Here is a 14,768-nt window from a genome sequence, read left to right on the forward strand (position 1 = left end):
CGGTTGCAGTCGAAATGCAACTCCAACAGCCCCGCTCAGCCCGACTCAGCACGGCACGGCTCAGCCCGACTCAGCCGCGTTTGTAGTGGAAAAGCGGCATTTGATTAACATGGGAAGGCCTTGGGCTGAAGTGCCCAAGAGTGGTGGCGCGCACGTATGCAGCGGCTTTGCTCTCCTATGACAAACTAAATTTCGTTGTACATTGACAATAAAGGCATTCTATTCTATTTTCATACCTAGGAGGAACTTAGCATAACCAGTCCACCAACCAGAATGTTTTGAAGATGTGGGAGGAAACTGAAGAACCCAAAGGAAACGGAGAACATGCACAGGAATGCCACAAAGACAAGAACACAATTTCAGGATTGAACCAGAGGTGTCCTGAGATGTCAGTGCTACCCACTGCATCACCATGTGCACAGAGAAATCAAAATCTTTATAAAATATCCACAACCCTGCACCCATAATATCGACTTGTATATTAATTTGCAATTTTGTTTGTACATACAGCCCCGATTCCAAAATAGTTAGGATGCTGTGTAAAACAAAAACAGAAAGCAATGATTTGCAAATCCTTTTTGATCTATATTCAATTGGGTACAATACAAAGACAATAATGCTCAAACTGATCAACTTTGTTTTTTTGTAAATATACACTCATTCTGAATTTGATGCCTGTAACACATTCCAAAACAGTTGGGACAAGGGCATGTTTACCACTGTGTTATGTTACATCATCTTTTCTTTTAACAACATTCAAGAAGTGTTTGGGAACTGAGAATGCTGAAAACTGAGAATGTTTAAGTTTTGAAAGTGAAATTCTGCCCCATTGTTGCTTGATATATGACTTCAGTTGCTCAACAGTCCAGGATCTCTGTTGTCATATTTTGTGCTTCATAACATGCCATATATTTTTAATTGGAAGCAGGCAGGCCAGTTTAGCACCTGTACTCTTTACAGCACCTTTACGACAAAGCCACGCTGTTGTTATATGTGCAGAACAAGGTTTTGCATTGTCTTGCTGGAATAAGCAAGGACTTCCCTGAAAAAGACATGTCCGGATGGCAGCATATGTTGCTCCAAAACCTGTATGTACTTTTCAGCATTAATGGTACCTTCACAGATGTGCAAGTTACCCATGCCATACACACTAACACGCCCTTATACCATTACAAATCTGGATGTCCATTAACAATCTGAATGGTCCTTTTCTTCTTTAGGCTGGAGGACACATCGTCCATGATTTACAAAAACAATTTGAAATGTGGACTTTTCAGGCCACAGCACATTTTTCCACTTTGCGTCAGTCCACCTCAGATGAGTTCAGGCCCAGAGAAATCGGTGTTGTTTCTGGATCTTGTTGCTACATGGCTTTCACTTTGCATGGTAGATGCAGCAATGAACTGTGTTTACCGACAGCAGTTTTCCAAAGCATTCCTGAGCCCGTGTAGTAATATCCCTTATACACTCATGTCAGTTTTTAATGCAGTGCTGCCTAAGGGATCGATGGTCACAGGAGTTTATTGTTGGTTTCCAGCCTTGCCCCTTACATGCAGAGATTTCTCTGGATTCTCTGAATCTTTTGATATTATGGCTTGTCAAAGGTGAACTCCCTAAATTCCTTGCAAGTGTATGTTGAGAAATGTTGTTCTTAAACTTTTGGACTATTTACCCATACAGTTTTTCATAAAGCTCTGAACCTCACTCCATTCTTGCTTGTGAACAAATAAGCCTTTCCAATTACCAATTACCCTGTTTACCTGTAGAATGTTCCAAACATATGTTTTTTACATTTACCAAAAAAAACCCCCAACCAATACAGTTTATCAGTTTGAAGATTAAAGGGATCCTTCAGCAGATTGATTTTCAAACTTATTCAGCTACGTTCAGGCAGCTACGTCTCCGAAAAGAAAGAGGAGATGATGTTTTGCCAGATGCAAAAAAAGAGTATGGCGTTTTCAAGTTCGATATGGAGCAAGGAAGTGTTGCATAATGGGAACGCTGACTGGCTGAGAAAAGTTGAAAGACAAGTTAAACATATTGAAATTCAGAAAGACATTGCTATTACCACAGATAAAGTTACAAGACAAGCTAAGAAGCTACCTAACTGGAAGGTGCCAGGGCCAGACAGATTACAAGGCTTCTGGATAAAGAATATCAAGTCCATCAGGTCGATCATGGCAGCAATGTTGAATGAGGCAATAACTCAGGCCAATGTGCCCAGCTGATTGACAACAAGGAGAACCATTCTGATTTTGAAAGATAAACATCGCTGCAGTGACCTGGATGTGTAGATTCCTCCTCTACAACATCCAAAGGATCTGCCCTTTTCTTACTACCCAGTCTTCTCAGCTCCTAGTCCAAGCACTGATCCTCTCCCACTTGGACTACTGCAACTCTCTCCTTGCTGGCCTTCCAGCTTCTGCCAACAGACCCCTGCAGCTCATCCAGAAAGCTGCAGCTCACCTGGTCTACAACCTCCCTCATTCTTCCCATGTCCCCCCTCTGTTTGCTGACCTGCACGGTCTACCTATCGCAGCTTGCATCAAATTTAAGACATTGGTGTTCACTTACCAGGCTCTCAAGGGGTAAGGGCCAGCATACCTCCAGAGTCTCATCCACCCCAACACAACAGCCAGATCCCTACACTCTGCTACTACTGGTTGCCTGGCCCCTCCTCCTCTCTGCTCCTGCCAAGCCTGCACAAGCCTACTCTCTGTCCTGGTTCCCCATTGGTGGAATGATGTTCCCATTGCGGTCAGAACTGCTGACTCCCTGACCACCTTTAAGCTCAGACTGAAGACTCACCTCTTCAGGTGGCACCTCTCCCCTTCTTCCCTGCCCACTGTGCAACTGCATTTCGGTCTAGACAAACCCAGGCTGTGTTTGAGTTCTCCTAGTTGTACTTTTACATGTTTGGTTTGTTTCCTTGGCTGTTTGAGTGTTGGTACTTCAACAGAATATTACACTAGGTATTGCTGTCACTTGTTCAGTTGGCACTAGAACGTTCTTGTCTAGAAGTTCAGCACTTTGTGTACCTGACTTTTGCACTCATTTGTACATCGCTCTGGATAAGATTGTGTGCTCAATGCCATGTAATGTAATAAAGACAAAGGGAATGTTCCAATTAATTTTCATCCAGTAACATGCCTGTCACTCATGTGGAAACTGTTGACTGGAATACTTGCTAAGAAATTGTATGACCATTTAGATAAAGCAGCCTTGTTACCATGGGAGCAGAAGGGTTGTGGGGAAAAAAATTGCAAGGGTCAAAAGGTGTTAATAGACAGCAGATCCATCCATCCATTGTCTGTAGCTGCTTATCCTGTTCTACAGGGTTGCAGGCAAGCTGGAGCCTATCTCAGCTGACTATGGGCGAAAGGCAGGGTACACCCTGTACAAGTCGCCAGATTATCGCAGGGCTGACACAGAGACAAACAACCATTCACACTCACACCTACGGTCAATTTAGAGCCGCCAATTAACCTAACCTGCATGTCTTTGGGCCGTGGGGGAAACCCAAGCAGACACAGGGAGAACATGCAAACTCCACACAGAAAGGCCCTCGCCGGCCGCTGGGCTCAAACCCAGGACCTTCTTGCTGTGAGACGACAGTGCTAACCACTACACCACCGTGCCGCCAATAGACAGAACAGTACTGAAGAATTGTAAAAGGAGATAAACTGGGTTGGCAGTGGGCTGGATTGATTACAAGAAGGCCTATGACATGGTGCCCCACTCTTGGATTTTGCAGTGCTTAGATATGTTTGGAGTTGCAGGGAACATGAGAGAGTTTATTTTGAGAAGTATGGAAAATTGGCATACTGAACTTACATCAAGTGAAACAGTGTTGGGGAGAGTAAAAATAAAGCATGGAATGTTTCAGGGTGACAGCCTTTCACCATTGTTATTTATGCTGACCAATACCGTTAAGTTTAGTCCTGAGAGATGTTAAAGCTGGTTACGACTTAGGAAAGAGCAGAGGTGTTTTAAATCATCACCTTTTTATGGATGACTTAAGAGGCATTGTCAGAAAAAAACAACCAAAATGACCAATAGCTTGGACAATGGTATCTCACATATTTTCATCATATTTTGTCAAAAGACACTACCTGGGCACTTGTTATATTGTTATATATATATATATATATATATATATATATATATATATATATATATATATATATATATATAATTTTCTGCAGTCTGGAGAATGATGAAGGTCAAGGCGGTCGACGCACGCTTACCTACAAAAGATGAAACATGGCTTCTCCATGGTTTGAATCCATTTCAAAGGCCTATTTTCGAGGCATGAGACCAGTGACCATGGAACATTTGCGCCTGTGTGGGAATGCACAGTTTAGATCCAACCATGATTTGACGGTAGGTTTTTTTTTTTATAAGTCCAATTAGACCTGTGCATATGCAAATTAATCTCTATGTGTGATTCCATCCGAGATATTTGATCCTGAAGTTAGCCAATTTTGCGTATGGTGCCAATGACTGTAATGGTCATCATTTCATGGTCATGTTAAAACAACTCGGCTACGGAGGACGCAAGAACTTGATCTCTTACTTGCAAAAGGAAGGGCTGCTAGTATTACCAGGCCAATGTTTTATTTTCAACAAAAGCCATCTGCACTGTAAAAACTGTCCGTAGAATTAACAGTGAATTTATGTAAAATCATGACATAAAAAACTGTAAATACAAAAACAATGAAGCAGTGTGTAATTTACATCAATATACTGTAAAACTCCTAACCAAATACCACTGTTAATTTAACAGTAAGAATATGTTGAATTGATCATATTTTTTGTAGAATTTACAAACTGTTGTAGTTTAAACACAGACAAACTGTAATACTAAAACAGAATGTGATAGTTAAAATTACATCATTGCCCTGTTAAAAAAATAAAAAATATATCAGTAGAGGCTCTCTGGCACATTTCGTAAAACTCTAAATCAAATTAAATATCTGTCTAGTAGATCATTGCTTGTAACCATCATTTTACATTGAATCCCGGTGAAATGTTCATGCAATCATTGTTTATTGTACAATGAATATCCGTAAAATTAACAGTTATGTATTGATTATTGTACACTGAATACCTGTAAAATTTACATTTAGTTATCATTAATTGTACATGGAATCCCAGTGAAATGTACAAGTTATTCTGTAATGTTGTTTACATTTCACTGTATTTTTAACAGGATTATTCTGGCAACCACAGCTGCCAGTATTTTTCCGTAAAAACAACGGATTTTTTTTTTTACAGTGTGTGGGTAGAAACTGTGTAAATGTGTTAAAAAATGCCATTTTCCACTAAATGAGTTCTGGCCCAGTGACTCAAATATTTCTACCGTTGTTACCATGGCAACCGCTGGACCCTGGGGTCTAATATTGTGCCACGCATAACAGGTACCTACAGTAGTTACTGTCTTTGGACAAAATATGATGAAAATCTGTGCGATACCATTTTCCATCTAAGTGGTGGTTTTCTCTGACAATGCCTCTTGAAACTTTTTAGGAAAAATCAGAAAGAACTGGGCGGCATGGTGGTATAGTGGTTAGATCTGTAGCTTCACAGCAAGAAGGTCCAGGTTCGAGCCCCGTGGCCGGCGAGGGCCTTTCTGTGTGGAGTTTGCATGTTCTCCCCGTGTCCGCATGGGTTTTCTCCGGGTGCTCCGGTTTCCCCCACAGTCCAAAGACATGCAGGTTAGGTTAACTGGTGACTCTAAATTGACCGTAGGTGTGAATGTGAGTGTGAATGGTTGTCTGTGTCTATGTGTCAGCCCTGTGATGACCTGACGACTTGTCCAGGGTGTACCCCGCCTTTCGCCCGTAGTCAGCTGGGATAGGCTCCAGCTTGCCTGCGGCTCTGTAGAACAGGATAAAGCGGCTAGAGATAATGAGATGAGATGAATGCCTCTTAAAACATTTTAGGAAAAATGAGAAAGAACTGGGCGGCATGGTGGTATAGTTCTGTTGCCTCACAGCAAGAAGATTCTGGGTTTGAGCCTAGTGGCTGACAGGGGCCTTTCTGTGTGGAGTTTGCATGTTCTCCCCGTGTCCGCGTGGGTTTCCTCCGGGTGCTCCATTTTCCCCCACAGTCCAAAGACATGCAAGTTAGGCTAACTGGTGGCTTCAAATTGGCCGTAGGTGTGAGCGTGAGTGTGAATGGTTGTTTGTCTCTGTGTGTCAGCCCTGTGATGACCTGTGACTTGTCCAGGGTGTACCCTGCCTCTCGCCCATAGTCAGCTGGGATAGGCTCCAGCTTGCCCGTGACCTTGCACAGAATAAATGGTTATGGATAATGAATGGATGAGAAAGAACTGGAAACATTGGTTAATGCAGTCAGGATATTTACCTCGGATATTTGTATGGAGTTTGAAGCAATGGAATAAAATTGCCTAATGATGAAGAGATCAAAGAGGTTGATGTGACAACGGGTTACAAGTATTTAGGTGTGTTAGAAGCTGAAATGAAAGATAAGATTCAGAAAGAATATACTTGGAGAGTACAGAAAATATCAAACTCTAAATTAAATGGGATGAACTGCATTGCAGCTATTAACACTAGGGCGGTATCAGTAGTTAGATATAGGGCAGGAATTATAAAATGGACCAGGGAGGAGTTGGAAAGATTAGACTGAAAGATGAGAAAGTTATTGACAGTGTACAGAGCGTTTCACCCTCAAGGAGATATTGACAGGCTTTATGTGAAAAGAAATGAAGGTGGATTGTGTTGATGTGGAAGTGGGTAGTTTAAGACGGTATGTTGAGAGTAGAGATATGTTATTAGCTGCAGTAAAGAACGAGCAAATATTGGGGGAAGGAAAAGATAAAGATGCAGTACAGAAAGAGAGACGTGATAGATACAGGGCATAGCAATGGATGAAGGCAGGGATAAGAAAACTTGGGAATGGCTTAGTAAGAGTGGCATGAAGAAAGAGACAGAAGGCATATTGATGGCACTGCAAGAGCAAGCAGTTATTGACAAGGAACCTATTGATGGAACATGTAGAATGTGTGCAGAAAAAGAAGAGACTGTAGCCCATATATCAGCAGAATGCAAAGTGATGGCACAAACCAAGTACAAGAAATGGAGACATGATAAGATAAGGTTGTGGAAGTGTTACATTGGGAATTACATAAGAAATATGGTCTCCCATTTAATGAAAAGTCGTATGAACATCAAGCTAAAGGAGTTCTGGAAAATGAAAAAGTGAAGCTACTTTAGGAAACCAAAATTCAGATGGACAAGGTTTTAGAACACTCTAGACCAGATGTTGTAGTGGTGGAAAAAGAAACCAACATCTATGCTATCATAGACGTCGCCTACCCTTTTGATACGCAGGTAAAAGACAAAGAAAAAGAAAAGCTCGAAAAAATATAATGAACTGAAGCATGAAGTAAAGAGAATTTGGCATTGCAAGAATGTTCTCATTATTCCCATCATTATAGGGGTACTTGGCACAGTGAGTACGAACTTCTCAGGTTGGCTGAAGAAAACTGAGTTGAGCATGAACTTTAGCACTATGCAGAAAACTTGTCTTTTGGGATCGGCAAGGATCATAAGAAAGGTGCTGGATACCTAAGGTCATGGGAAATTACTTGATATCCAACAAAAGCAAACTCCAGCAGTTAACATCAAACACTGAGATATGAACTAACAAAACCGCCAATGATGGCGTAGCTCACTCCGGCCCCGTCTAGTCCAGAAGGAATTATCTAAAGTGGGCCACCTTGCGCAATAAATGTTGCAAGCTGTATACACTATATCCAAGCTATATATAGACGTTATAGACACCCTAGGAATACCGACCTATTTGCCAGAAAGAATCCAAAACGGTGAGGAATTGACCAAGAAAAAGTGATTTTTGTTGAACTGCACCCTAGGTACCCCTACCTTCATGCCAGAAATAATTAAAATCGGTGAAGAATTGAGGAAGAAGCAGCAATTTGTGTGGAAACTGCTCATTAGGACTTAATTACTCCATATCTTCATTATTAATTGCAATTATGCAAGTTTGTGTAGAAGCTACAGTGCTGAGCGTAAATGAGTCCACCCCCTTTGAAAAGTAACATTTTAAACAATATCTCAATGAACACAAACAATTTCCAAAATGTTGAAAAGACAAAGTTTAATATAACATCTGTTTAACTTATAACATGAAAGTAAGGTTAATAATATAACTTAGATTACACATTTTTCAGTTTTACTCAAATTAGGGTGGTGCAAAAATGAGTACACCCCACAACAAAAACTACTACATCTAGTACTTTGTATGGCCTCCATGATTTTTAATGACAGCACCAAGTCTTCTAGGCATGGAATGAACAAGTTGGCGACATTTTGCAACATCAGTCTTTTTCCATTCTTCAACAATGACCTCTTTTAGTGACTGGATGCTGGATGGAGAGTGATGCTCAACTTGTCTCTTCAGAATTCCCCATAGATGTTCGATTGGGTTCAGATCAGGAGACATACTTGGCCACTGAATCACTTTCACCCTGTTCTTCTTCAGAAATCCAACAGTGGCCTTAGATGTGTGTTTAGTCATGTTAGAAAAGTGCACGACGACCAAGGGCATGGAGTGATGGTAGCATCTTCTCTTTCAGTATAGAGCAATACATCTGTGAATTCATGATGCCATCAATGAAATGCAGCTCCCCGACACCAGCAGCACTCATGCAGCCCCACAGAAGGGCACTGCCACCACCATGTTTCACTGTAGGCACCAGGCATTTTTCTTTGTATTCCTCACCTTTGCGACGCCATACAGTTTTGAAGCCATCAGTTCCAAAAACATTTATCTTGGTCTCATCACTCCAGAGTATAGAGTCCCAGTAGTCTTCATCTTTGTCAGCATGGGCCCTGGCAAACTCTAGGCAGGCTTTTTTGTGCCTGGGCTTTAGGAGAGGCTTCTTTTGTGGACGGCATCCATGCATGCCATTCCTCTGCAGTGTACGCCGTATTGTGTCACGGGAAATAGTCACCCCAGTTTGGCTTTCTATTTCTTTAGATAACTGCAGTGAACTTGCATGCTGATTTTCTTTAACCCTTCTCATCAGAAGACGCTCCTGTCAAGGTGTAAACTTCCGTGGACGACCTGGACGTCTCTGTGAGATGGCTGCAGTTCCATCTTTCTTAAATTTTTGTACCACTTTTGCGACAGTATTCTGACTGATAAGTAAAGCTTTGCTGACCTTCTTGTAGCCTTCACCTTTGTGGTGGAAAGAAATTATTTTCTTTGGGGAATTCTGAAGAGACAAGTTGAGCATCACTCTCCATCCAGCATCCAGTCACTAAAAGAGGTCACTGTTGAAGAATGGAAAAAGATTGATGTTGCAAAATGTCGCCACCTTGTTTATTCCAAGCCTAGAAGACTTGGTGCTGTCATTAAAAATCATGGAGGCCGTACAAAGTACTAGATGTAATAGTTTTTGTTGTGGGGTGTACTCATTTTTGCACCACCCTAATTTGAGTAAAACTGAAAAATGTGTAATCTAAGTTACATTATTAACCTTACTTTCATGTTATAAGTTAAACAGATGTTATATTAAACTTTGTCTTTTCAACATTTTGGAAATTATTTGTGTTCATTGAGATATTGTTTAAAATGTTACTTTTCAAAGGGGGTGTACTCATTTACGCTGAGCACTGTATATGCACCCCAGGGAAACCTACCTTCCTGCCAAAAAGAATAAAAATCGGTGAAGGATTGAGAGAGAGAAGTGATTTTTGTGAAATATGGACGATGCCATCACGGACAACACGTGATGGCATAATCTCATTACCTGTTGGCTGGATGAGCTAATAATAAACTAAACTTTAGAAGAATAATAGTGTGCTTGCTGCACAAAGCAGCACTTCATGCTTCGTGCTTTAAAATCTGTTTTAAATCATGCCACACATTCTTTTTGTTAATCTACCCAGTACCAGCTGTAGATCATGTAAAAAAAAAAAAGATCTTAGACCACAAAGTGTCATGTCGCACTGCAAATTGAGCCATTTTAAACCGAGATTTTAGAGCGCGCAGCCACACACACGACACACACTTTGCCACACACACTTTCTGTAGATCATGCGAAAAAAAGATTTTTGCAACGTGAGGTCTCATGTCTGATCCAGTTTCTGTTGGTGACCCTCTGCTACAGCTGAGCAAGCACACTTTGCATTTTCTCTGTGGAAATGCAGTCTAGTTCCAGCTTGTGCTTTCTTTTTAGCATCATTGTGGCATTTATATGCTACACAATGAGGCATACTTATTTAAAAACTGATACACTCAGTAAAAATACTTGTAAAACTAGCAAAACTATGATGTAGACAGAGAATATAAACAGCTAAGTTGCTCTAAGCGACCACTACCTAACGTCATCGCATACGTCACTACCACAGGAAGCCCATCTGGTATTCTAAAAAAAAATGCATTTTTCTCGACAACTATTTGGTCTCGGAAAAATGAAAGTTTGATTTTTGAACTGTATGACTAATTTTACATAAAATAAGTTTGAAAATCAAACTGCTGGAGAATCCCTTTAAATATTCTGTCTTTGTATTGTACTCAATTGAATATAGGTTGAAAAGGATTTACAAGTCATTGTTTTTATTTACATTTTACAGTGTCCCAACGTTTTTGGAATCAGAGTTGTATTTCAGTAGGAGACGCTTGACTGGAAGTGATTTCATAACTTGTCCTACTGTGAAACAACATCCACAAAAGAAATACCAGGTCCACTTTCGCAGTTCAGCCAAACAGCATCTGTCCTTACCACACTGTCCATGTATGCCTCAGTCCAGATAATGTCATGATCGTGATCGATGACCATGGGGCGACTCAGGACATGAAGATACTCCATGACGTTCTCCTGCACGTCAGCTAGTGTGTTAATGTGAGTATAGTAACCTGCCGTCAGATCATAAACATTCCTTAGACAATAGAAAACTATTCAGAGGATGCTAAGTGTAAGCTGTGTGCGAACTAAAGCAGCTTTAATCACGAGAACAGATTTCATAAAGTAATGTGTGTAAACTTTCACAAACTGTTATGGAGTGAAATTCACCTTTATTGTTACAGGCGATCCACTTCACATTTTCTGCGAAGGTCATGTCACGGCCAATGAGGTAGGTGAAGACCCGCACCTGTGGGACATCCAAGTGATGAAAGGAATGGATTCAGCCAAAAAAGAAATGAAAGGTGATTCCATGATTGGGGTGCCATTTATCCTTTATAACTCTTAAAGATAGACTGCCTTTTAGATTTTTCAGGTGTAGGTCATAAAAATAATTTTCCCTGACACCCAAATATTTTTGTTTAGTGGACTGAAAGCTCATTCATTCTCTAGCCGCTTTATCCTGTTCTACAGGGTCGCAGGCAAGCTGGAGCCTATCTCAGCTGACTACGGGCGAAAGGCGGGGTACACCCTGGACAAGTCGCCAGGTCATCACAGGGCTGACACATAGACACAGACAACCATTCACACTCACACCTACGGTCAATTTAGAGTCACCAGTTAACCTAACCTGCATGTCTTTGGACTGTGGGGGAAACCGGAGCACCCGGAGGAAACCCATGCGGACACGGGGAGAACATGCAAACTCCACACAGAAAGGCCCTCGCCGGCCATGGGGCTTGAACCCGGACCTTCTTGCTGTGAGGCGACAGCGCTAACCACTACACCACCGTGCCGCCCGGACTGAAAGCTACTGAATTCAAATCATAGACTTCCAATATTATTCATTTTTTTCTAATAGAACAATTAATGAATTTAGGGCCATGTGGCCCTAAATTCTTTACTATTCTCTCCTGTTTCACCATGATCAAGATACTACGTCATGCATCACGTGGTGGGCTTTCCCTGTTCGCGCAAGGCATTGTGGGATACAAATTTGAAATAGGAGAGAAAAATGGCGGACGTGAGTGTGTGAATGAAACGTGGAAGACTGACTACAGTAACGGAAAGCGAGAAGAAAAGACGTTATGTTGCGAAGGAAAGGAAACGCAGGACCAAACTAATAAATATCGGCGGTCAGCGAGCACCTCGGTGTGATCAGCTGTTCGTTTAGTGACAGAATGATGTAACGGTCAGTAAACTGGCAAAGGTAAACCTGCGCATGCGCACACGGATTTCCTCTGTCTGCTTGACTGCCTGAAGCGAGCAATTTCATGCACATTATTTGCTCGGGAATCCCCTCAAATTAAATAACTTCCCAGACACAGAATGGCCTGATATTTTGTGAGTTATTACAGAAATAAATGTATATTACAATGACCAAATTTCAGAGGGAACTAAATTTCACCGATTTTATGAAATCGAAAGGCCGTCTAGCTTTAAAATGACGCTGTTACTCATAACTTTTCAACATTATGGCTAAGAAAACATACATGTGACCGTGTGGTAAACCACCACAGACAGCAATCTCTCATTTTTTACAAGGTTTCATTGCTGACAGTAGGCCTCATTCATCGATCTTTGAGTTGTGTGTAAATGTTTGTGTAAGCCAAACCGAACTAAAGATTTATGGCATATTTACAAATGTTTATCAAACACTGGGTTTCTTTGCATTTGTATGTGTATGTTGACAAATGACAATTACCCATAAGTTACCGGTTGTATGTTGATGTGTGTTTAGTGTTGGCTGTAAAACTCGATAAAAAGGGCAAGTTCACTGAGTGGAAAGCATAAAATGGCAAAAAAAAAAAACTAGCATCAGAAGCATTTCTCTGAGGCAGAAGTTGAAGTACTTTTGACTCACATTTACAAGATTTTTAAAAATATATTTAGCAGGGGCGGCACGGTGGTGTAGTGGTTAGCGCTGTCGCCTCACAGAAAGAAGGTTCTGGGTTTGAGCCCCGCGGCCGGCAAGGGCCTTTCTGTGCGGAGTTTGCATGTTCTCCCCGTGTCCGCGTGGGTTTCCTCCGGGTGCTCCGGTTTCCCCCACAGTCCAAAGACATGCAGGTTAGGTTAACTGGTGACTCTAAATTGACCGTAGGTGTGAATGTGAGTGTGAATGGTTGTCTGTGTCTATGTGTCAGCCCTGTGATGACCTGGCGACTTGTCCAGGGTGTACCCCGCCTTTCGCCCGTAGTCAGCTGGGATAGGCTCCAGCTTGCCTGCGACCCTGTAGAACAGGATAAAACAGATACAGATAATGAGATGAGATAATTTAGCAGCACATCCAGCAGAATGTTTAAGGTTTCATCCAAAGTTCTAGAGTTAACATACACCCTCAATTCCAAAAAAGTTGGGATGCTGTATAAAATGTAAATAAAAACAGAATGCAAGGATTTGTAAATCATGGAAACTCTATATTTCATTGAAAATAGTACAAAGACAACATATTAAATGTTGAAACTGAGAAATTGTATTGTTTTTTGAAAAATATATGCTCATTTTGAATTTAATATCAGCAAGACGTTTCAGAAAAGATGAGACTGTTGCATATTTACCACTGTGTTGCATCACCTCTACTTTTAACAACGCTCTGTAAACGTTTGGGAACTGAGGAGACAATTGCTGTAGTTTTGGAAGAGAAATGTCCCATTCTTATATACTCACCGGCCATTTTATTAGGAACACCCATCCACCTGCTGTTTTATGCAGTTATCTAATCGGCCGATCCCTTGACAGCAGCACGATGCATAAAATCACGCAGATACAAATCAAGAGCTTCAGTTAATGTTCACTTCAAACATCGGAATGGGAAAAACTGTGATCTCAAAGTATGACTTTCACTGTGGCATGGGTGTTGGTTTGAGCCAGATGGACTGGTTTGAGCATTTCAGAAACTGCTGATCTCCTGGGGTTTTCACACACAACAGTCTCTAGAGTTTACACAGAATGGTGCAAAAAGCAAAAAACATCGAACAAGCGACAGTTCTGTGGGTGGAAATAAACGCCATGTTGATAAGAGAGGTCAGAGGAAAATGGACAGATTGGTTCGAGCTGCCAGGAAGGATATACTGTAGTAACTCATAGCAACTCTTTACAACCGTGGTGAGCAGAAAAGCATCTCAGCATGCAACAGTAGAAGATCACACTGGGTTCTAGTCCTGCCAGCCAAGAACAGGAATCTTAGAATCAAGAACAAGTTCCTATTAAAGGTCCCCTTGCATCGTTTTTTCATTAATTGTGCGGTGGTCTCTAGTATGAATGAATGCCCCCTGAGCCGGTTTTGGTGAAAAAAATGCTGTGGTTCTCCTGTTTCAGGCTGTTCTAGTTTGGTGGAGGAGTGGGTGGCGGGAGAACAACAGGATTTCAGCTCTTACTCATTAATATTCATGACATGTAAACATGTTACCTCTGATTGGCTAACAGCAATCAGTAAACATGTTACCTCTGATTGGCTAACAGCACTGTGACGCTACCTCCAGTGGGTCAGAACAAGCGGATGTGGGTGTCTTTGTAAAAACTGTTTCGATTGGCTATTATGGTCTCGACATCAATGTTTTGACCAATAACAACGTAGATGTGGCAGCGGGGGCATGGCTGAGCATCGGTCTGTGAATGGAGGGCAGAGTTAGGGAAGGTAAGTGGCAGAATCACTGCACCTGACGGGAATTAACGTGTGTTTGTGTGTCTTCCCCAGTGACTGCGCCCTATAAGAGGAGAGGGAGAGCAGAAGAAGGGAGCTCTCTCCCCAACCAGAACACTTGTGTGTGTGTGTGACTGGGAGGGAGTCATTCATTCGTTTGTTCATTTATTTATTTATTTATTTATTTAATTGAATACTCCTTGCGGCAGCGGCTCTCATCAAGGCACG

The 14,768-nt window shown here is 41.5% G+C and overlaps 1 protein-coding gene across 1 annotated transcript in view; it reads right to left on the bottom strand.

Moving 5' to 3' along the window:
* Nucleotides 1-14,768, bottom strand: part of cacna2d4b (calcium channel, voltage-dependent, alpha 2/delta subunit 4b) — a 103,576-nt gene that overhangs the window by 47,512 nt on the left and 41,296 nt on the right. Inside the window, exons 12-13 of the mRNA XM_060927031.1 lie at nt 11,069-11,147; nt 10,778-10,911 (exon numbers count right to left, since the gene is read on the bottom strand). Coding sequence (XP_060783014.1) covers nt 10,778-10,911; nt 11,069-11,147 — 213 coding nt within the window. The remainder of the gene's footprint in view (nt 1-10,777; nt 10,912-11,068; nt 11,148-14,768) is intronic.

The sequence above is a fragment of the Neoarius graeffei genome, chromosome 8 (assembly GCF_027579695.1).
Source record: "Neoarius graeffei isolate fNeoGra1 chromosome 8, fNeoGra1.pri, whole genome shotgun sequence".
Taxonomy (NCBI): Eukaryota; Metazoa; Chordata; class Actinopteri; order Siluriformes; family Ariidae; genus Neoarius; species Neoarius graeffei.